Genomic DNA, 25,388 nt, shown 5'->3' on the forward strand with positions numbered 1-25,388 from the left:
CATTTTTATGAGTCATAAGCGTTGAGACAAATGGAATATCTGTAGAGCCAGTACTGGGCAACATCAGGTAAGATTCCACATTGTAGATCAGTTGACTTCTACTATTTTTCTTCTATTTCTCATGTGCATTCATATAGTTTCATGCAAGCATAGGAGAGTGCCACTAAGGACAATGTCATTCAAGCATGAGGGAAAGTATAGTTTTCACAGTTGATTTTTTTCTGTCTATGTGCACATTGATGAAAACTAATAAAAATTAGGTTTTTAAGGAATGAGTTTGAGTTTATATAAATGCTTTATATAATCTAATATTTTTAGAGAATTTTTAAGCCCCCATATTTTTTTAATACTGATATAGAAAAACATGGTTATTAATGTGGATTTCAAAGAAATGACGATAGATGCATGTTAGAGTTTATTTTGAATCACAAGTATGAATATGCATAGTTTTATTTTTGAAAAACTAAGCAAATAAACAACATTGTAAATAAGAGCTCAAAAAGTGAAAAAGAGCATACACTTAGTTGTTAATCTCTTCGTATTCCCCAGTAGCTGGGCTCAGACACAAGTTAAAGTATTTGATTTCTATGTCAAAAAGGATAACGAAGGATGTCACTTCTTTGTCTAAGTTGATATCTTTGGCCTATTTTGTTCGAGCAAGTAGTGCCTGAGGGGTGTTTACACCTGGTGCCCTAAAACCATCTAGTTTGGGAGCCACCAACCTGAAATCCTATTACATAAACTTTATAGAGAGCCTAATAGATGTTGACATTGAACATAACAAGAAGTAAGCTATACATAAAACTATAAAAATTGAATGTTTAGTGACTTGAGCAATTAAGTTCGATGGATAATTTGTATCTAGTGCCCTAAGGTCGTCTGACAAGGGAGTCACTGACCCAAGGCTCATTACACGGGTCACGAAAACTGAAAATTTGATATGGTGCTCAACAAAAAGAAAGAAAAAGTGCAAAAAAATCAAAAATCTGAAAAAGAAAAAGAAAAAGAAAGAAAAGAAAGAGTGTAAAAAAAAGTTCACTGCTTAGGAATAAGTATTGAGAAAACCAGTGCAGAAAACATATAAGTGAGGAGAAATAAATAATGACATATATATATATATATATTTAATTTTTTGAGAATAAAACATAAATGATTGTGTTATTTAGAAAAATAGAAGAAAAAGTTTTACTCTATGGTGGCACGTAAAAGACTCTAATTATATTTTAAAAGTGTAATGCCATAAAATATTCGTGAAAACAAACTTCTTAGTTGCCTAATACTTCTTGAATTGAAATCTTTATGCATACATGACAAATATGTTTATGGGTAGCATCACTGCAAACCCTCACGAGACCTTACTCGTCCACTAGGGTAACCCAGGGGTTTAAAGGACTTATTGCATGTGCTAAATATAATCGTGATTCCTACAAAAGTGAGTTAGGTTTTTATTTTTTTTATTTTGTTTATCTTTGTTAGGCCAGTTTGCTCGAGGACTAGCCAACGATAAGCATGTGAGAATTTGATCATGCATAATTTCATACATTTTCATGCATGATCATGTGCGATAAATGCTTGTTCTCTAAGGGTTTCATCATTTTTCATCAATTTGTAATTTGAGCAAATTGAGTCTCTTTTGAGTATTTTTAAAGCTAATTAAGTTGAGAAAATAATTTTTTAGAAAAATAAGTCTTTTAAAATTCTTGAAAAAACCTTGGACTCTTTTTTATTTTGTTTTTGAAAATCTAATTAGACCTAACCACTAACTATAAATACTAATTTTAGAGAAGAGGGGGACGTTTTTCCCTCTTGAGATCTATGCCCTCCCTTCTCTCTCCTCTTTACCTCTTCTTTTTCCCTTTTCTCTTCTCAAGTCGGTTTTCTTTACCGTTCTTCTTTCTTCTTCTTTTTTTGTTCTTGCTTTTAAACCACATCGTCGCCAGTTCTTCTTAACCCTATCATCAGAGAGATTGGAGGTTCGTTGGATCGCAATGGAAAGTCACTTCTTCTTCTCAACCCATCTGTCGGAGGTGAGCCGTTCGGTAAGTCTCTTCTCCCCCGCTTCTTTATTTGTATGCATGTAGCTTAGATGTCAATTTCGTTAAATGCATCAAGTCTATCTTAGTATTGCATAATACATAGCATGATTCATTGTTTGTAGGCGCATATAGAGTTGAATAGGATTTACGTTTATGCAACATCTTGCTAGGTGTTTTCTTCTTCTTCTTGTGTTTTAGTTTTTGTTATTAGTTTTAGTTTTTTTTTAGCAAACACATAGAGTAAACTCGGTCGGAAGCCCTCAAATAGACTTGCATTTTCACGCAGATCTGTTTGCATACGTGGATATTTGGAACTTGCGTGAATCAGCGTGTTTGTCTGGTTCATAATATATATATATGTGTGTGTGTGTGTGTGTGTGTGTGTGTGTGTGTGTGTGTGTATTTGTTCTGTTGATCATCAGTATTCGTTTAAGCAATCCAGCATGTTTATGTGTGACTATATATTCAGCATATCACAAGCAATGTAAATTATGACAATTAATTTTTTTATTGATAGCACGATGTGACTACATTAGGACAATCTTCTTTGGCATCCACCAATTTTTACTAACTGCGAAGTTAGTTGGATTTGTTCAGCACTAGTTAGATGTCACAGAGTTCCCTATTTTCTTTTAATTAATTCACTCATGTTAGGTGTTAGTTTTAATTAGGGTACCTAGTTAAAAATCTCTTTTATATTGATGCGTGTTAGTCTTGAGTAGTTAGAGGTAGCAATTTAGGTGGTTGAACTAATGTTATTAATTGAGGTTTGTTTCATAGTTTGTTAGTGATTAGTTGCATAGTTGTTGGTTTGCTTTGCTAATTTGTCTTTTAGTGCTTCAGTTTGTTACATGTTAGTTCATAGTTGTTGCATGTAATTAGTTTGTCATTAGTTGTTAGATTCTTGTTTTTGTGATTTTTGCTTGAATTAACATTAAATTTTTGTTCTTTATTTTTGTTTTATCTTTTTATTTTACAGGAAGTGTTCAGACGTGCGATGAACCCTCAAAAGTACCCTCAAAGAGCCCTATGAGGTCTTCAAAAGGTCCCCTCAAAAGGCCATTTAAGCTCTTCAAAGAGTCCCTCCAGAGGACCCTTCACAATAAGCAATTGAAGAAACAAGAACTATCAAAAGATGGACTAGAAGCTCGAGCACTGAAGACCTTTTCTTTTTGGTTTAGGATTTATTTTATTTTCTTTATTTAATTCATTGGGTCTATAATAAAACCATTAATTATTCTTTGTAAGTCCTCCACAAAGGGCATCACTCATTCTTTTATTTAGTTAATTAATTAATTCTTATTTTTTAAGGCAACAAATGTAGTTCTGTGGGGTACAAAAGTATTTATTACATTCTCTGAGATCGACCTAGACTCCACCACTTGTATGAGCCGATTATTATTATTTGGTGTTTAGCTTTCACCGTTGTTTTCATCAAAAATATTGTTTTAAAAATTTATTTCATAAAACTTACACCAATAAATACACTCATGTTATTTTTAAAAGAATCCATATACATTTAGAACAAACAAACACACCTAAAAAAACTTGTAATATACTTTACTAACCAAAAAAGTTTCTTCAAAAAGTACTAGCACATCACTATGTTTTGGCTTCATCGGATCCTCTTCAGTCTCAACTGCTACAATTGTGTTGGGTGACTGGTCGTTGACTCCTCTGCTTACATTGTGTGTAGACATCATGAGCTAACTATGATTTAAATAACATACATTATACTTTGCATACAATAGAAAAATAGAATATTTAATTATAAAAATATTATTTGACACCAATTGCTTTTAGAAAATATGCATGTGTTCTAATGACTAGAAGGCTTGCATGTTCTTTAGAAATGATGCATCAATCAAAGAAAAGATCACATAATCATGCAATATTTGACATCAAGTACTTTTAACTTATAATAAAAATCTAAATTATGGACATACCTAATTTTCTTAAGAACAACTAAATTTGATGCATTCAAGAAACTATGAACTAGAAAGCAAAATTGACAGGTCGCAAGAATTGTTGCCTGCTACAAGCAGATGAACTCATGATTAATTTAGAGATCATGCACATGTATTAGCATGAAAATAAGATCCTAGTTGCAAGTTCTAGGAATCCATGCATGATCCTAGAAACACCTTGAAGCCATTAAAGTATCTTGAGGAACTCAAGTTATTGTCTCATGGATACCATGAAAGATAAGGTCTCAAGCTGTAGTTCAGAATAAATAAATAAAAAAAGTGTTATTTATCAAAAAAAATTATAATCAAATGACAGTAAAGATTATTCTGATGAGGAATTAACATGTTAATATCTTCACTGCAGCTCTCTTCATATGATAACATGCTACTTAAAGGCAAATTCCATGATGCATATTGGTGTCAACTTTTGAAGGTGATATCAAGCATATAGTTTTCATTTTTATATGCTAATGACGACAAAACCACTGAATATTGATAAGAAAAAAAATAAAATAAGTAATTATATGCAAAAATCCTTAAATATCATAAACCTTAAATGGTAAATTCGGTGACAAATATTACATGTTTACATGGTCACATCCACAATAACGAAACATACATAATAAGGCCACAACAATAACAAAAAGAAAAGAAAAGTAAACTACGTTGTAAAGAAAAGAAAAAATAACAAAACAATAGATATATTATATGAAACTCACCTTAATAGCTGACAAGAGAAGTGACAGATAAGGATACTGCAACCTTGCACAAGGTAGAGAGAACAACCCTCATAAGAATTATTGAAAGGGTTAAGGTTCAAGAGGGAGGAGGATTAGGGTCATCGTTCTTTTCAGATACAAACGATAAAAAAATACACACACATTTATATGAGACGAAATTTTGCAATACATGTGCGATGCAATTAAGAAATTTTGCAATATCGGGCTTTCGTAAATATTTTAGAATTTCTCAATACTTTATGTGATACTCGTCACCTATTTCACAATTTTTTTGAATATCACAATCTTTTTTTGGAAAATTGTTACCTTTGATGCGATTTTGTTGACGAGTTCCGTGGATGTATTATTTTAGCGTTATGACATGCGAAAAATCAACAAAAAAATGAGAACGATCATTTTCACATTTTAAATCATATTCAGTTTTTTATTTGCATGAGATTCCAAATCACATGTTTGGTTAGATGTGAAAATGAGATTCATTTTATCATTCGCATGAGATTCCAAATCACATTTGAATGCAACCAAACATAAGCTCATGTGAAACTGGAAACGTGTTTATACATATATGTCACAACTTTTTTATACAAAAATATTTTCTTATGTTATTTAAATGAAATGCATAAAAACACATAGGAAACATGTGGGAAATGGATTTCTGGCACAATGAGAAACATGCTTCCCATGAGTTTCTCACAAGTTTCCGAAATGTGAGTTTCTTGTTTAGTTTCGGACACGCAAGTGGATTTTCCTGTAGCCCTGGGTCAGACTCAGTAATGCCTAGATCTAAATCGAATCCTACCTGCTTTAGAGATGTCAAAGAACCCGATTTTATCCGATATCCAACTGGATTTGATTGTGTTTAGTAGCATTTGGTAAGTCAAAATAATATCCGACTATAATCTGACAAATATCTGAATTTGACAGATATTAGGTAAGCCAAAACATATGGTTTTGATTTTTTGCCATCGAATCTGAAAAATATCTGAATTTGGCAGATATCCGAATCTGTTTAAATGTAAAAAAACGAATCTGGGATGAGCTTGTCACTATTTGAATCTGAATCCGAATTGGAATCCGTTTAGATTAGTCGAATATGGTATAGGCTACATCAGGAGGCACAACCAGGTCTGAAACCAACGGGATCCGATATGTAGCCTTCGTATCTATATTATCCATGCAGCTTACTGCACAGAGCGCACACGGCGTGCATCCATAGACAACGATGCATACGTCGCAGCTACCCAATCGTCATCCTGCAACAAACTTACATAACCCCTCCAAAAACCCCAGGAATCGGCCCCACCCCACCATTTGCCTTCTGGAAATGTGCACCAACATGGATGAGCTCAAGCAAATTCATGCCCATCTCATCAAAACTCAACTCATCCAACACAATCTCGCCTTGTCTAAGCTCTTACTCTTCGCTGCCATCTCTAAATCTGGCAGTTTAGAGTATGCCCACAAAGTGTTCGACGAAATTCCTCACCCAAACACATTCCTCTACAACACCATGATTAGAGGATATCAACATGGAGGCAACCCAAGAAGCGCACTCCTGTTCTATTCCAAGATGGTCAGTGACTCAATCCCTCCTGATGAGTTCACTTTCCCTTTCGTGATGTCGTGTTGCTCTGACCTCTGTGGGGGTTCTGAAGGCAGACAAGTTCATGCGCGCATTGTGAAGTGTTCCCTGTCATTCACTGTCCATACTCAGAACTCTTTGCTGCATTTCCATGCAAAGCATGGCCGGGTTGAAGATGCCCACCAAGTGTTTGATGGAATTCATGTACCGGATATTGTTTCTTGGAACACTTTGATTGATGGGTATGTGAAGTCTGGGGAGTTGGGGACTGCACTCAGTTTGTTCAATGAAATGCCTCAGAGAGATGTTGTGTCTTGGACGACCGTGTTGGTTGGATTGGCTAAGCATGGGTTGTTGGAAGATGCACACAGGCTTCTTGAAAGCATGCCTGAGAAAAATGTTGTTTCTTGGAGTGCGATTATTGATGGTTATGTGCAATTGGGTCTCTTTAAGGAAGCTGTGGATCTCTTCAAGGCCATGCAAGATTCAAATATCATGCCTGATAAGTTTATACTGACGACTGTGTTATCGGCATGTGGGCGGATGGGCGCACTTGATCAAGGAAAATGGCTTCATGCTTATATTGATAAGAATGGAATTGAAGTAGATGCTTATCTAGCTACAGCTTTGGTGGATATGTATTCTAAGTGTGGAAGCTTAGATGATGCTCTCAGAGTCTTTAGAGATGCCTCTGGTAAGAAGGTGTTTGTATGGAATGCTATTTTAGGAGGATTGGCTATGCACTCTCGCGCACTAGATGCAATTGAGACTTTCTTGGAGATGTTAGAGAGTGGAACTTGCCCAAATGAGGTAACCTTCATTTGTGTTTTATCAGCCTGTAGTCATGCTGGCCTTGTTGATCATGGATTGCAAATTTTTTATGACATGACAAAAGTTCACAAAATTACATCGAGAATTGAGCACTATGTTTGCATGGTGGATCTTCTTGGTCGTGCCGGGCTCCTAAACAGAGCAAAGAATCTTATAGAATCTATGCCAATGCAACCAGATGCAAACATTTTGAGAGCTCTGCTCGGTGCTTGTGTGACTCATGGTAATTTTGAATTAGGAGAGAATGTCGGGAAGATGCTTATTGAGCTGGAGCCAGAAAATGATGGAAATTATGTGTTGTTATCAAACGTTTATGCAGGTGCTGGTCGATGGACCGATGTTGCAACTGTTAGGATGAGGATGAGGATGAAGGGTGTGAATAAGCTGCCTGGATGCAGCTCAATTGAGTTGGATGGGGTTGTTCATCAGTTCTTTGCGGGCGATTGCTCTCATCCTCAAAGCGAAGAGATCTACTGCATCTTGGATGATTTAACAAGTAAATTACTGCTAAATAACAACGAAGGTGATCAATGAACTCTCACTTGAGAGCTAGATAATACATGGAGTATTGAAGGCCTTTTTTGTTCTGTAAGTTTTGTGGAGACCAAAGAACTGGAAGTCAGAAAGATGTAAGCACAGAGAAACACTTGCGTTACCAAACAATTGATGTTTAAGATCAAATTTGCATATACTGATATAAGAGGTTTCCAAGTGTGTGTCAGATGATGTAATAACAATACTCCAAAGGGAAGGTAGTGGTGAACTCCAATGCAGAGTAAATATTGATGGAGCTTCATTAAGGGTGCCCTTTCAATTTAGTGTGGACAAACCACCATCATAGTGTGGACGTCCCTTATGAGCCAAGAGGTGTCACATTGACCGTGGCCAGCCCACTTAGCCAGTCTGCAGACCCCTTGTGGACTCAGGAAGGGTGCCCTTGCTCCATTCTTTCACTTGTAAAGCTGGTGAGTGGCTTTTGGTGTTGATTGTCATAGTGCAGAAGTGGTGTATTTGTTGCTGTCAGGTTTGTCGATCAAGACAGTGATAGACTCTCTATGATACTAAAGAGTGAAAAGAATAACCCTGGAGTTATCCTCGAGGCAGACTTTGATTCCTTTGCTGGTTGGATTATAACTTGTGATGGGGATTTGGATAGAGTGAAATGCCAAATTTACACCAGAAGATGAGGAAGAATACTGTCAAAGCATGTTGAAAGGGAGGCCTATACTGATCTCGTCTGTTCCGTTTGAAGAGATGGAGGTAAAGGCTGTGTAGAAAAGGATAACAAAAGGATCCCAACAAATGATTAAGATAAAAAAAAGGAAAGAGGAATAAATTATTTATGATTTTTTTGTGTCATTCCTGAATTTCCCTAATGTCTTGTGCGCCCTGATGCAGTTAAAAAAGATGAAAAAACTTTGATTGTAAAGAAAGAGGTGACTTGATTAACGTTAAGCATGAGACCATCATGAAAAAAATGAGGCATGGTTCAGTTATTGGATCGAATACTTTTAGGAGCTCATTTTTTATGCAGCTCCACTATTGCTGACCATCCATCTCAACATTTCTAGAGATGGACACCACACCCATCTCAAGAAATGCCAAGATGGATGGCTGTCAGGCAGGTCACTGCATGCCCATCGTGCAGCGGGGCTGCATATAATGTGAAGTCTGCTTTTAAAGTACTGTCCTTTTGCAGGAGGGTTGAGGCATGGGCTCCCCTTCTGAAAGAGGGGGCCAGTCATAAAATGTGGCAAGAAGTGATTGGATCACTGAATCTGCTCCAAAAAAACCTCTCTCTCTCTCTCATGGTGGTTGCTTTCTGTAGCCTTTTTTTTTTAAATTGCAGAATATGGATCGAGAAGTTATGCTTCCGATAGTGTGCTAGATCTGATCGAAATATCTTGGACCATCTCAACCGCCAATCTGCATATGCTAGGATTCTTGCACGTGTAAAGTGATGATATGTTTACATAAGCTGTTATATTAGTATTGTATATTTATAGTCTCCTTCTCTAGTCATCAATTAGAAAAAGACAGTGAGGTTTCCTCTTTCGCTTTGCAATAAGCGACTGTTATGTCGTATACGTCTGCACACATGCAACTCACGCATCATCAAGGTAACCAACAACTTAATTTTTTATACCTTCACACTTCCCAAGCGCCACATACTGGTCAGAGACACCTTTTAGAAACAGATGGATGGTTTCCAGAAAAATTTCCAGCCAATTTCTCAAGAATTTTCATGTTGGTCAGTGGATTCATATGCACAAATAGATACAATATTAAGCAACTCTTTATTCAAAACAGTGAAGTTCACAGGCATAGCAGCTACTTCACAAGGACACAGCACAAAGGACACGAGATACGTCATTCTTGGGCAATTTTTCATTAAGAATAATATATAAGACACGACACGAGAGTAAATTGGAGTACTCCCTGCTGGGAAAAACATCAAGAGAGTCCCTCTTTGACTGCAATTTCTCAGTGGGCTCATATGCACAACTTATTCAACCAGTGAAGAAGTGTAGTCAATACATAACATGCTACCTCTTCTGAGAAGAGCATCAAGAAAGTCCCTCTTCAACTGCAACTTCCTCCACTATGCCACCATGCATGAGTGGATTGAAAGCTTGAAGCTCTGAGCATTTGTTGGGAAGAATCATGTGTCCGATACCACCTGTATGTTCGGTGCTGTGGATGGAGACCTGAGATTTCCTCGTGATGATCACTGAGTTTATGACTTCGTCTGTTGGATGGTATTCTGACAGAACCTCAAAGCCATGGAGCTCACATGGATCAACCACGGGGTACAGAAAAGCTCGAGCGCCATGAGCACTTCGGAGCATTAGTATTGAGCCGAGGGCCATGTGCTTAGCCAAGTGTCTCACAATCTTCATCTTCTCTTGTTTATCCATACCGACTAGAGCTGCTAAGAAAACAACATCATAGTCTCTTAGACAGTTACCAGTGTCCATGATATCAGTAGTATGAAAAAACATGCGGTTCGACAAGTCTGGGTGGTTCGCAATGAGCCGACTCGCTTGCAAGTTGGCTTCGGGGTTGATATCATAGTTGTGAAATTCAGTGGTTGTCAAGTGATTCAATGCTAACACAATTGATGTGAGAGGCAAAGGGCCAGAACCCACAAAGGCTATAGAATTTGGGATATTGGTGATATGTTGGCACAAAATCTGGAACTCTAAGAGACTAAGTTCTAGATAATTGGAGTAATAAGGAAAAATGGTCAGGTGCTGTAAGGGCTCAGTGTAAGAGGCTAGGATCTCAGAGAAATGGCTCTCTAAGTGCCCCTCTGCTTCCCCACATAGCTTGATGAGCTTTCCACGTATTTCTTGGACCCCTTTGCTCAATTTATTGACATCAATGGAACAAGGAGGAATGCATGTCAACACTAGCTTCGTGAACAATATATTGACATCTCTTGAAGGCTTGAGAGACTCTAGTCTTGAGATGTCAACATAGATTTCACAAATTGCTTCCACCAATGAATCTTCATGGAAGCCCATGTTGACACACTGAGCAAAGGGTTTAGGACCAAAGGCTCACTCACAATGAATCCCACCAAAGGGAAGCCCTATTTAAGATGATCAGTGGGGTATGCCCTAGTGGTAGCTCTTGATTTCATTGCTATGTCATCTTTCTACCTAGTGTAGACATTTTGCGAATCAATTATTGCCCTAAATCCTAATGCAAAATAGTTGATGATTAATCTTATGCTCAATCTGGACCCATTTGCCAACCAAGTTGGTCTAAGAAAAAAGAAAAAAAAATCCATTTAGGGGCCAACCTTCTGGCCCTAATCCCAAATATGGGCCTCACATTTCTGAATTTTCCTGACACGACCTTTGATTATCCAGAAACTGCCAAATAAAGACTTATTCTTACCATTGTCTTTTTAACTCAAGGTGAAATCTTAGTTAAATTGAATTGGATGACAATAGTACCTTTTTTATGAGGGTACATAAGATGTTTTTCAACTCTAAAAGACAATATGGAAAACTAAAAATAATCACGTTTTCTAAGATGATGTCATTTAACCTTACTTTTTGTATTTGACAGTTTCCAAGAAACTTTTGGCGCATATTAGAAAATTTAGAAACGTGAGGCTCAATTTCAAAATTATCAGCAAAATGGTTGGCCCATAATGAATTTTTTCAAAAAAAAACTTAATCTAGGGTTCAATTGTTGGAGTGGAACATGACAACATGCATTTATTGCTCATGTTGTCATAGACCATCTTACAGTTAAACCAACAATCATCTCATTCATTATAAATTAATATTTGGTACATGATACCATGCTATTAAAATATTACTTTCACTATCATTTTTTTTATATTTACACGGAGAAATCACCCCAAGTATCAGAAACCTAGCCGTGCTGGCTCTGCCTGCCTTACTTACAATCACTGTCCTGACAGCCTAAAACTCCATGGTCATACCCTTTGCCCCCAAAGAGTCGCCACACTTGGGCTTGCGCAACAGGCCCATTAGATTTGAACTTAGACTGCTTGCTTCGCGGCCTAGATCGCATCCCCCTACCGCATCCCACTACTTAGAGCCCCTATGGGGTAGGGATGGCAGTGGACCGGGGGAAAGCGGGACCCTGCCCCGCCTCGCCCCATTTGGACCGGGGATGAAGGGTATGAAACGGGGATGGAGGTGGGGACGAAGGTTAAAATCCATCCCTGTCCGGGGGTGGAGGAGGGGATGGACATGCACTTTCCCCCCGCCCCACCCCATCCCCGCCACGATCCCCACCTCATCCCCGCCCCGACCACTTTTCCCCGCAATATCCCCGCCCCACCCCGCCCCGCCCCGTCTCATCTCCGTTTGAACTGGGAATGGAGGACATGAAACAGGGATGAAGGCGGGGGTGGAGGATAAAATCCATCCCCGCCGGGGATGGAGGCAGGGGTGGAGGATAAAATCTTGAGGCGGGGCGGGGGTGGAGACCTTGTTCCCCGCCCCGCCCCACTGCCATCCCTACTCTGGGGCTACTTCCACTAGAACTTGTATATTCATTTTTTTTTTTTGTCATTGATTGAACCTTAGAGAGGGATCGGGAGCTAATCATATTGTACTTTTGCATATGGCTGCTCTTCCACTAGACCATATCTTGTGACAATTGTTGATTGGCTTTTTCTTTGGTGTGTCATTTGATCACGGGCTTCCTCTCTTGAGAGTAGTTTACATAACAGGCACTTTATAGTTAATTTATGCTTAGCAGCCTCAAGTTTCAAATATTTAAGATCGATGTCTAACCTTTTGAAGAATTGGCTCAAATTACCTCTTGAGTTGCTTTTCTATTCACCTAATTCTATCTAACTCTTCAAAATAACAATTTGAACCCCCTTTATTTGCTTTAAATTGTTTTTTTAGGGAAAGGAAAAATCAGAATTTATATTTAGTTGTCCTTTACTTTTTTAAAAAGTTATACTTAAGGGTAAATAAGATACTTGAAAGAGAAAAAACAACTCAGGCGGGTGTCTGAGAAATTTCTTGAAAGGTTAAGCATCTGTCTTAAATATTTGAAACATGAGGCAGCTAAAAGGTAGATGTGCCCGTAGTGACAAAAATTTAAAAACAGCAAAATATCTGCAGCCAAAAACTCACGAGAATTTGAAATTCTAACACTTTTTGAGTAAAATCTTAGTAATAAAAAATAAATTAAAATTATAAAAAATATTGTTTTATAAAAAATGTAAATAAAAATACTTAAACATAAAAAACACCGGGCTTTTTTTCACAATAAATAGCCGATAAAATATAAATATCACGTTTAAAACATAATATTTATGTTTTTGATGAAAAAAAGAGAAATTGAAAATATCTCGAGAAATTACCTTTTTAACTTTTGGGTAATTTCTCACGATATTTCCTTGAGATTTTCATAAATCTCGCAAGATTTGTCATTGTGGGTGTGCCATAAGTAGGGGCATATATACATAAAGTATACTTTTCTGTAAGAAATTTTATGGGACACTCTTAGTGGAGAATCATGTCTCAATGGATTGTGACCTGCATTGAAATTTGCAAAATCTTGTCTCAATGGTTTTCCCTTTTTATCTCATTCCTTTTGGTAACCAATTTGGCTACTTTACAAAAAGATATATGTGACTTCTCGGGGATGGGAATTGCTTTTTATCGGTAACTGTTAGTGATGGGATACTCTCTTGTTCTTGTTGGTTCCTTTTTCTCAAGTCACATCCCAAACTCAACCCGAACCAAACCCTATAGAGTCCCGGTACGGTGATAAATAATAACACCTGAGTCCGGACCCAAAGGTTCGATTAACACATGAACCCAGGTATAATTTGTGAAATTTTACATTAAACTCGGACCCAACCCGTGTTTCGATTAAGACCCACAATTTTAAATGTGCAAATGATAAAAAATATGGTTTTACTGAGTATATATGCTCCAGGTTTGATTCATGTAATTTTCATCGGGTTCGGGTATGGGTTTTTTTTTCTTATAATAGACTCAATTAGACTCAAGTCCAGGCCCAATACCATACCCAAAAATCTAGTCCAAGTCCGTTCCACCTGCATCAGAACCAAACCCGACCCTTTAACACCCCTTATCACAGGGATATGAAAACGAACAATGCTGCATTTGCTCTACATTGTCTGTAAGGCTAAAGCTGCTTTGACATTGGGCAGACTTGAAACCATGCTTGCATTACAATGGCTATATATGGAGCCTGCGTTTGGATTCAGGGAATTCAATAGAATTGGAATCTGATTCCACTAAATTCCTGTCTAGCTAAGAAATGGCCGAATGATTTATTGGGATTGGACTCCAGTTCCACAAGCAATCCACGACCTTGCACTGGCAGCCTATGTCACAATGATCTTGGGACTCTAGGACGCGTGATTCAGATTCGATTCAAAAGTTCAAAGTTTTGTTTTTTTTTTCAAAATTATTTAATCATTTAAAAACTATTTTGATTTTTTAACATTAATAATATATTTTTTATTCAAATAAAATTACATATAACAAAATTTATTTTAAAATATTAAAATAATACTGTACGTGTCAGGGTCCTGATTGGCGTGTCTGCTCATGTCACCAGAGACAGCCAAGATGGCGTGTCCCTGTGACATAGCTGGCAGCAAATAATTGTAGGACCTTTTTCTTGAACATGACTGCCTTGTACATGCTTCAATGAAGGTTTGACGATAAATTGAAAATTACTGCTAGGGCTGGAAAACAAGATGAGCAGCTCGTTGTTCTGTTCGTCTTGGCAGACAATATGAGTTGGCTCGTTTAGGTAAACGAGTCGATCACAAACATGGTAAGCTCGGCTCATTTTACATATTATATACTCATATATTACATATATTATATACATATTATATGTGCTTTATACATTTACTCTCTCTCTCTTTCTCTCTCTCTCTCTCTCTCTCTCTCTATATATATATATATATATATATATAAAGAGAGAGAGAGAGAGAGATGCTATGGTGGTCAAAGAGTACCTGCTCCGTTCTAAAAATCATGGTTGTGAGTTTTATCTTCTTAATTAAACCTCATGGATATACTCAACATAGTTTATTTGATAAGAATAATGATTTGGGTTATGTTTTTTGGAATAAAATTATGAATTTTTAAATCATAAAATTTTGATACATTGTGAGCCGTTTATTTTTAAAGGTCATAAAAAACATACATATATGCTATAATTATAGCGATCCAAAACTTTTTTTCTACTAAATAATGCTTATGGATAATATTTATATGATTCTTCTATTATGTGGGATTAGGTACTCTGGGATATAAGCTTAAAAACACTTAAACATAATTTTTTAAAGAAAACAAGTCAGCTCATGATCGGCTGGCCAAACTGGGTTCAGCTCGTGATGAGCTCTCAAGTCGAGCTCGAACTGTGTTGTATCCTTAACAAGCGGAGCCCTAACACCCTAAGCACTAAGATGTGCTTAAAAAGAAAGATCCTTCACCAATACAAATCAAGATTCCCCTCCAAATGGTATTGTTTGATAATCTATTTACACTGAGCATGGTGCTTGTCATTCCAATAAAAGCTTAAAAAGTCACTCTTTCATTTTCAGAGGGAGGTCGTCATCGTCTGGTTGGATGTATTGTCTGAACTGCACCAAGGATTAATCATGGGTTAGTTGAAATGAAACTGGATCTATAAGTAACAATGAGGAGCAAGATAACCCACCTGTAGCTTGGCTTGTGTTCAGCACAAGAAGAGCTCATTGGAACTTGTGAAATAGGCTTGGCAAGCAAAAGATGAACAATCGATGTTGGCTTAGCTTGTCTCGTACCAAAGGGGGCTCCGCTTGTCTGGTAGGAGCAGCTAGTGCACATCACCTTGTGTTGGAACGTTGCAAGTTCGAATCCCAATGGTATCATTGTATAACTGGTAGGGGTCTGACTAACCCCAGCTTGACTTTTAAAAAAAAAAAAGCTAGTGCACATCACCTTGTGTTGGGAAGTTGCAAGTTGGAATCCTAATAGTTTCTTTGTATAATTGGTAGGGGTCCGCCTAATCTCAGCTTGCCTATAGAAAAAAACTAGTAATATATATATATATATATATATATTATCATAGGTATAGATGGTCGGCAATAAGTGTAGAATTCAAATCATGTTGCTTACAGCTTCAATTAATGTATCTATTTTTGTGAATGAGCCGGCTTGAACTTGGCTCAATAAGCTTAGGGTCCAAAGTCTATTATATTTAAATTTTGAAAAATGCATTTTTTATAAGTGAGCCAACTCGAGCTCAGCTTGGTTTGCTACTAGAGCTAACTGAGCTTAAGCACCCTCTGTTCATTCAATTCGGTTTGTTTACCAGCTTTAGGTATAAGTCTATGTCCTAACAAATGCACGAGTGCACCGAGTGTCCCGCTGCACCTCACCGCCCTCCATCTCCGGGGTATATAGACTGGCAGGTGTGGGGCCCAACAGAAGATGGAGGGCGGGTCAGGTGCAGCGAACACACTTTAATGTGATTGAACCTGATCCGCCGTCCAAATGGGCATAGGGTTTCACCAATCAATAGGGGTGTCAACGGGTCGGGTTTGGTTCGGAACCAAATAGAATCAGACCTGACCCCTATTTTCGGGTATGGTATGGGGTCCGCATGTGCAGACTTGCAACTTTATTGTGAAAGGAGCTCTTGGCACCATTCAAGCCGTTCATTAGAGAAATTATAGTGTCCATATCGACCAAAAAGTACGGGACCCGCCACCATGTGTACGTGGGTCCCACGCATCTCAGCCCTATTTCACAAACAGGAACAAAGATTTAGTCAAAGATCCGTGTATGCATTATACAAGGTGTTAGGGATGTAAACTGTTTCGATTTAGGATGTTGCTTAAATGGATTCAGATTCATATTCAAACTCAGATGGTGAAATTAAAACTCATACCAAATCCAGTTTTTTACATGTAAAAACTCGCCAGGTCAATCCAATGACACGGTTGACTCGATCAAGATCACCCAGTCACTGGGTCAAAAAAGTTGGACTCGGCTTTTACAAAACTTGGCTGAGTCCTGGGCTGACTCTGCTGAGTCATATATATATATATTTTATAGAGAAATGAAAACCTACCAACCCTATCCACTAAGATTTTTTTTTTTGTATTTTTTCAAAATTCTAACCTTATAGACGTGTTCAACCTGATTGATTTACTAGAAATTGACACTATCATGCATTTTGAATGAAAAGAAGCCTCAAAAATTTACTAAAATTGTAAACCATTGATTTTTTAACCTTATAAAAACCTATCCATGCATCAAATCAAATGATCCAAGCGTCAATTTCTAGTAAATCAATCATGTTGAACACATCTTTAAGGTCATAATTTCAAAAAAGCACCAAAAAATGGCAGATTCAGGATTTTGCTTAAAGGGGGGCATACAAATTTTATAATAAAATAAAATAAAATATAAAACTAAAATATATCCAAGATTTTTATTAAAGAAAAAAATTATAATAAAATAAAATATAAAACTAAAATATAAAGGGGGGGCAATATAAAATTTTATAATAAAATAATAAAAAATTTCAAAACTTTCTTATATTGGGGCAAAAAAATTTATAATAAAATAAAATATATCCAAGATTTTGCTTAAAAGGGAAGGAGTGGGGGGTCCAAAAAATTTATAATAAAATAAAATATATCCAAGGTTTTGCTTAAGGGGGGGGGGGGGGGGATTTATAATAAAATAAAATATAAAGGGGGCAATTTTTATAATAAAATAATAATTTTTTTCAAAACTTTAGGAGGGTCTCAAGCCCCAACTCGCCTTTGGATCCGCCCTTGGTGCCAAGTAATCGGGTACCATCTGGTAGGGATGTAGTCGGTTAGCTTCCCAATATCGATATTTTATATATAATTATGTATATTATATAAAATATTATATAAATATTATGTATATTATACATAAAAATATGGTTATACATGTATTAATAAAATTATATATTAAATATATTATAAAAGATATCATATAATACATATTATATATAATATATTGGTAAAATACTATAAAATATAAATAGTATATATATATATTTATATATTTTATATACAATATCAAAACATAACCCGGTCGAGCCACCGAGTTGACCAAATATCCAGTTTTTTACATGTAAAAACTCGCCAGGTCAATCCAATGACACGGTTGACTCGATCAAGATCACCCAGTCACTGGGTCAAAAAAGTTGGACTCGGCTTTTACAAAACTTGGCTGAGTCCTGGGCTGACTCTGCTGAGTCATATATATATATATTTTATAGAGAAATGAAAACCTACCAACCCTATCCACTAAGATTTTTTTTTTTGTATTTTTTCAAAATTCTAACCTTATAGACGTGTTCAACCTGATTGATTTACTAGAAATTGACACTATCATGCATTTTGAATGAAAAGAAGCCTCAAAAATTTACTAAAATTGTAAACCATTGATTTTTTAACCTTATAAAAACCTATCCATGCATCAAATCAAATGATCCAAGCGTCAATTTCTAGTAAATCAATCATGTTGAACACATCTTTAAGGTCATAATTTCAAAAAAGCACCAAAAAATGGCAGATTCAGGATTTTGCTTAAAGGGGGGCATACAAATTTTATAATAAAATAAAATAAAATATAAAACTAAAATATATCCAAGATTTTTATTAAAGAAAAAAATTATAATAAAATAAAATATAAAACTAAAATATAAAGGGGGGGCAATATAAAATTTTATAATAAAATAATAAAAAATTTCAAAACTTTCTTATATTGGGGCAAAAAAATTTATAATAAAATAAAATATATCCAAGATTTTGCTTAAAAGGGAAGGAGTGGGGGGTCCAAAAAATTTATAATAAAATAAAATATATCCAAGGTTTTGCTTAAGGGGGGGGGGGGGGGGGGGATTTATAATAAAATAAAATATAAAGGGGGCAATTTTTATAATAAAATAATAATTTTTTTCAAAACTTTAGGAGGGTCTCAAGCCCCAACTCGCCTTTGGATCCGCCCTTGGTGCCAAGTAATCGGGTACCATCTGGTAGGGATGTAGTCGGTTAGCTTCCCAATATCGATATTTTATATATAATTATGTATATTATATAAAATATTATATAAATATTATGTATATTATACATAAAAATATGGTTATACATGTATTAATAAAATTATATATTAAATATATTATAAAAGATATCATATAATACATATTATATATAATATATTGGTAAAATACTATAAAATATAAATAGTATATATATATATTTATATATTTTATATACAATATCAAAACATAACCCGGTCGAGCCACCGAGTTGACCTGGCCGACTCACGAGTCACTCAAGGGTAAGCCGAGTGATGAATCACTGGGTTTTAAAACCATGATTGAAATATCTGTCAATTTTGGATATCTGTTAGATATTCGCTAGCAAAAAAATCAAAATTACCATATATGCATCCAATTATAATTGGTTATGATTTTGGCTGGTCAAATTTGGTTAAATGGGGTGATATTCAGTCAGACATTAGATAAAATTTAATCTGTTGACATTAAAGCATGGATAACTTGTTTTTTTGTTAAACTTTACAAACATTGGAAGTAAAGTTGCATTAGATATGGTGCTTTTCTAAAATTTTACCAAGATTGGAAACTAAAGTTGCATTAGCGATAAAATGTGGTGCTTGTTTTAATGCCTCTAAAATACAAACACCCTCCTACAGCTCTTTGAGGAGGAAACTAAATCATTTATTCTAATGCCCTCTTTATGCAAAGAAATCAGCTTGATGAGCTTGGCTCAATTGGTCTAGAGTTCAAATCCTATTACTTCCAATTCTAAACAATGTATGTTATGTACACCCGCCAGCTCGAAAGAGTCCTCTTGTAACAAGGCATTTAAGTTGAGAACTTGTAACATTGTACCTAGTGTAATAAGAGACCATATATATAAATTATTGAGCATGTCTCTATCCCCTCATGTATCTCTATAATTTAACATCAAGGTAGACACCCACGCGATGAGTTTAAGTGTGGAGTGATGAAGATCATGGATGTAACGTTGAACTCTGGTATTGGATCTAGTATGGCCATAGGGTCTCACAAATGAAACCCCAAAATCCACAAGAATGGTGTGCTCATTAAGACAATTTATGAAATATAATTATATGATTTATGTGTTGCATGTAACCTAATGAAATGACTATAGAGAGGGTTATTGAGTTTAATGGGGCACTATCTCAAAGTTAGTGATGGATTAATTTAATCCTCCATGGATCCCTATATAATACTATAGTCATAGCAGATAATTGAGACAGATTATGCGAGAGCAATCTATGAGTTCATTTGGAGGATTTAGAGGGATCCCATGCTTAGAGATAGGATAAAATATTTCAATTGATACAACATGTGTTTTCACATAGATAGAGGTTTAAGTACTCTTTCTAGCACATGCCCCATTCGATTCAGTGAATTCATCCATATCGGTTTTCAAAACCACTGAGTTTTAGCACGTAGCTCTATTGACCGAACCACGTTAAAATCGTGAGTTTCATTCTCTTTTATGGTATCAGAACCCTGACAAGATTCACCATAGAATCTTCGACTTCAACATTCTTCTCATTAATGTCGCAACCAACAAAAGCAGGCCTTTAATAGGGTAATTATCTTCCTCCATTGTTTCACCTACGAAGCTTACCTCATCTAATTTTTAATATTTTTTTGTCTACGAAGCTTACCTCAAAGAACTATTTGCTTTAGGAATCTAAGATCCAGCCTATCTGAAACCCATATAAGTTAATGAGATTTATAGATGGCTCCAAACCATGCCCACCAAAATTTATGAATTTGGGCAATAATGGGCTCTAGGATCTCAACCATGAATATGTTTTATGGCAAAAACAAGACCAACTCTTATTGAGTTGGCTGATTTAATCGTTGTTGGAACCCATACATAGCCAAATAGCGAGTCTTCGAACCTCCTTTGAAGTGTGGAATACCCTGAACCAGTCTTACGTTGCTCATTCTCGATATCAAATTCTTCAATTAAAGAGTTGGTTACAAGACCTGAAAAAGGGGTAAAAAATATAGATGAATATTTTCTTGAGGCTAGCAAAATCACCCACCAGCTTGTACCAGTAAATGATGATGATTTAATTATGAAAATTCTTATAGGGTTGCCATCATAATATAATTCTTTTAAAAACCAATTATGATATGTGACAAACAAACTATATCAAGTGATCTTCATAGCAAATTGTTAGTGTATGAGACTCAAGTTTTAGAGGAAGAGAGTCCATCTATCAAAGAAAATCCTTCCATTAATCTAGCCCAATGTCAAGAAAATTGGTGTAAAAACTTTTATTAAAATAGAGAAAATTATGATGGAGAAAGTTAAAATATCAAGGATATCAAAATTGTGGGCGAGGTCATGGCTATGGCAAAAATCAAAATTATAAGAACCAAGGTGGGCATGGCCAATACTAAAACCGACTTGACTATTCTCAAAACTGCCCAAGTCAGGTCCATCGGCAGAAAAGACAGTGTGTCAAATCTGCGACACACTTGGGTACTCAGCTAAGCAATGTCAATAGTTCTCTCACATTTTCTAATATGGTCCACCTCAAGCATACAATGCAAGCACTCATCACATGGAGATGATAGTTGGTTCCCAGATTCTGGATTCACCTACCGTGTGACTAACTATCTGGTTAATCTGTCTATATAATCTGAATATCATAGATTTGATTTAGTAAAAGTTGGCAAGGGCTCAGGTTTGAATATAAAACACATTGGTTCCTCTTACATATCTGGTTACAATTTTTCTCTTATGCATAGTGAAATTTCGCATGTGCTTAATATAAAGATAAATATTCTTTCAGTGAATAAGTTTACACATGATAATACCATATTTTTTTAATTCCATCTTGACTGTTGCTATGTTAAGGATCGAACATTGGGGAAAGTTCTCATAAAAAACATAAGTAAAAATGTTCTCTATCAAATTCTCAGAGAAAGAAGCAAGCATGCAATGGTTGGAGAAAGAAACTCATTGAAAGATGACACTAACGATTGGAACATCCAACACTTAGAACAGTTCAACAAATAGTCAATAAGTTTATATTACCTTTTCATAAAAAAATTTCGAGTGAAATTTGTTAGACATATCAACTTGGGAAGAACCATAATCTTTCATTTACTTTTGCACTTATTACTATTTTTGGACTATTAGATATAGTTTATTGTGATATTTGGGGTCCTACACTTATTATTTTTTATGATGGTTTTCAATATTATATTTATTTTATTGATGCATATTCGAAATACACTTGAATATACATGCTAAAAAATAAATCTGATGCTTTAGTTACTTTCCAAAAAATTAAAGTGTATATTGAGAATGTGACATGCAGACTAATCAAGTTTCTTCACACCAATTGGGGTGGATAATACAGATCCATAGCTCAATATCTTGACTTATGTCCACACACACACATGATTTCATGTCCACACACACATGAGCAAAATGAGAGTTCAGAGTGAAAATCTTGTCACATTGTTGATACTGCCCTTATCCTATTGGCCTAATCAAGTGTTAGCCAAAATTATTGGCTAACTCAATTTTCTTGTGATTTTTTTTTAATACTTAGCAAAAACATACAAATCGAGATTATCACAGATGTCGTACCAAACCATACACTAACTAAATTTAAGAAATCAAAGTACATCAATTAAATTGAATTGAATTAAATAAAAGTTTAAAGTATTTATAATCGTACAGATTCAGAACCATCCCTAAACACAATGTCAAAGCCAAGACCAAAATCCTCCCAACACGAGGAACCAAAACATCACCTCAATAGGTAGCGAGCAAAGTTCAAGAACAACTGAACATATAAAGGATAACTCTGCCTCCTCAGATCCTAAAAAGTGTTCAAGTAAAGGGGTCAGACAACCCGAGTTTGAGTAGGCAATAACATACTTGCATAAATACACGATATCAAAATACATTCAAACATAGCCTCGTGCATCAATCATACAATACATATTTTAGCAGACAATAAACATAAAATCATATTAAATAACAAAATAACAAGTCAAATTAATATACATTCATCCATGCTAAAATTTCAAAAATGCTATAAATTATACACATGTATGAACATTTATAGAAATGCATGAACATATACAAGTTGCATGAACTTACCATTTCATGATGTGAGTTCTTTATACATGAGTAAGTTCTTATCTTAAATTTTTTTTTTTGCTTATATGATGTATGCAATGTTCTATTTATATGCAATTCACATTCTTGTTTTTACTTGCCAATATTACATGTCTATGGGTACAAACACATACTCTTCCAATCTAAAGGTACGACTCAGGTTTGTATATTTAAGCAATTGTATCGTATTAACCTTCGTGACGCCCCAATTATGCTATCTTCGAAGAGAAAAATATAAATTGAGAGAGAGTTTTCAACCTCCTACAACTTCATATATCAGTTTTTCTTCATGAGTCTGAAAAATGAGACCAGTTTCTGTAGATTGGGGGTCAAAACACCTTTGATCGTGTTTGACACAGTTAAAATCATGTCATTAGAGGATAACTACAGTGTACACCATGTACGATCGTGTCATGGGTGACACTAAGGCAAAATGGCATGTCCCTGTGACATAGTTCCTCACTTATGAGTAGAACCCAAAACCATCCTTCTCTTATCTCATTTTCAAAATTTTCCCTCCTTTTTTTGCAAACCATGGAATTCCATTATGAAGGTAGTGCTGCATCACATGATGGAAGCGTGCACTTGTCCTAACATTTTGAAATGTATGGACTATTTTGAAAAATCAAATAAAGTAGGAATGTTTTCAAGTAGCATCCATAAGGTAGGGATGACTATGAAAAAATTCATTCTTTGGAAGCGAGAAAGATGTCGGAAAAGTGCTGCAAAATTAAAAATCCGTACGGATTTTTTTATCATTCCAAACGAGAGAGACTTTTTCACTGAGACTTTTTCTAAAAAATACATTTTTTGATAAGAAATATTTCTCCATGGAAAGGGTGAAAGAATGTTTACTACCAAGAAAAAATTTATTTTTACACTCCACTACCCATCTCACCTCATCTCACCATCACCACCACCCACCACCACCATCCTCCTCTTCTCTTTAATTTTTCAAATTTTCCTACTCTGTTTTTCTCATGCTACACAAACAAGCCAAAAACTTTCTTTTGAAAAACTTCTCATATCAAAAACTCACTTTTTCTACAAGAGTTTTTCTCTCTGCCAAATGTGCCCTTAAGGAAACAAAGGTAATTCTACAAGTCAAACAAACTATACTTTTTTTTTTGACAAAGAAAGCTGGGGTTAGGCAGACCCTATAAGTTATACAACTAATACCATTGAGATTCGAACTTGCAATGTCCAAACACAAGGTGACGTGCACTAACTACCTCTGCCAGAAAAAGGGATCTCCTGTTGGTGAAACAAACTAAACTTTCTTATATATGATATTCTTCACCATTTGATTTGTTATATATGTCGACTTTGTTATGGAACAGCCTTCCACATGGCAGAAGTAAATTAAACTTTTTTTTTGAAAGGCAAGCTGGGGTTAGGCAGACCACCACCAGTTATTATATTCAATGTACCACTGGGTCATAGTAGTTCCTCTAATCACAGATTCTGTAGATTGGGGGTCAAAGAAACTTTTTATACTAAAACAATATCCTCACAGAGCTACAAAGTATCATACTTACTCTCTTAATAAGCCACAAGAGAATTAATTTCACTTTGATTTCTTATTAGCTCTCTTGTTAATCGTGCCAATGCAAACATGTAGCCATATTCTTGGTTCATATGCAATAATATTCATGGCATTCTATGCATGCTTTTGATTAGTCTTTACCATAAAAATTATATAAGTAATACAATCACTATGCATTTACACAATCAAGATAGACTAATAATTCATATTTATGCCTGCATAATTTAAACTTGACATTTATTCATAATTTACTTCATTTATACACTTACGCATTTTCATATCAAGCTATCATACAAGCACATCATATATCAATTTGTGCATACATTGAATTATAGGCATATCAATTGCAAATTTTATATAATTACACATGGCGCAAGTACATTCAGACATTGGTAATTTCATGTCTTATTAGGCTTACTGTATAATAAGTTTACCTGCAACAAACATCATAATTTATGCTTCATGTATTGCTTAACATGAATTGTCAACTGAAAGACTGAGGCATATGAATAAACAAGTGAGGTAAATTTAGATCTTTGTTTGCCTATTTTTGTAAAATCAACCAAAAATTACAGAAAATAGATTCAACTTTGATATTTTTATTAAGTATGCCTTAATATGTTGGAAAAACAACCCAAGAAACAGATCTTGAAAATTAGTTATACAAAAAATATAAAAATTTTGTAACCGTATACTGTTCTGAAAAAATGAAAGACCCATTTTTGCAATCTGCAGAAAAAAATTTGACTTAGAGATTTTTCGTGAATTTACTGATAATGTTTTTTGCAAACTCTTTTTTACAATATCTTGCAATATATGTTAGATCTATCATGGATTTTATCTGATCTGTTTTGAATATGTTTTCAAGACTTTCAAAATAATTGGTCAAAATAGCCCTGTAACCAAACTAAAAAATTATGCTCTATTACAACAAACATTTCTCCCTCAAA

At 35.4% G+C, this 25,388-nt stretch overlaps 1 protein-coding gene and 1 pseudogene across 1 annotated transcript; one reads left to right on the plus strand and one right to left on the minus strand.

The window, feature by feature from the left end:
• Positions 1 to 6,079: 6,079 nt before the first annotated feature.
• Positions 6,080 to 7,690, plus strand: LOC149846261 (pentatricopeptide repeat-containing protein At5g66520 pseudogene; annotated as a pseudogene).
• Positions 7,691 to 9,723: 2,033 nt separating this feature from the next.
• Positions 9,724 to 10,683, minus strand: LOC149846262 (nicotianamine synthase-like). Its single transcript, XM_089997909.1, has one exon. The coding sequence runs from the start codon at positions 10,681 to 10,683 to the stop codon at positions 9,724 to 9,726; it is 960 nt and encodes a 319-aa protein (XP_089854035.1).
• Positions 10,684 to 25,388: the final 14,705 nt, after the last annotated feature.

Source organism: Nuphar pumila, chromosome 2 (genome assembly GCF_984573655.1).
Source record: "Nuphar pumila chromosome 2, dmNupPumi1.hap1.1, whole genome shotgun sequence".
NCBI classification, from domain to species: domain Eukaryota; kingdom Viridiplantae; phylum Streptophyta; class Magnoliopsida; order Nymphaeales; family Nymphaeaceae; genus Nuphar; species Nuphar pumila.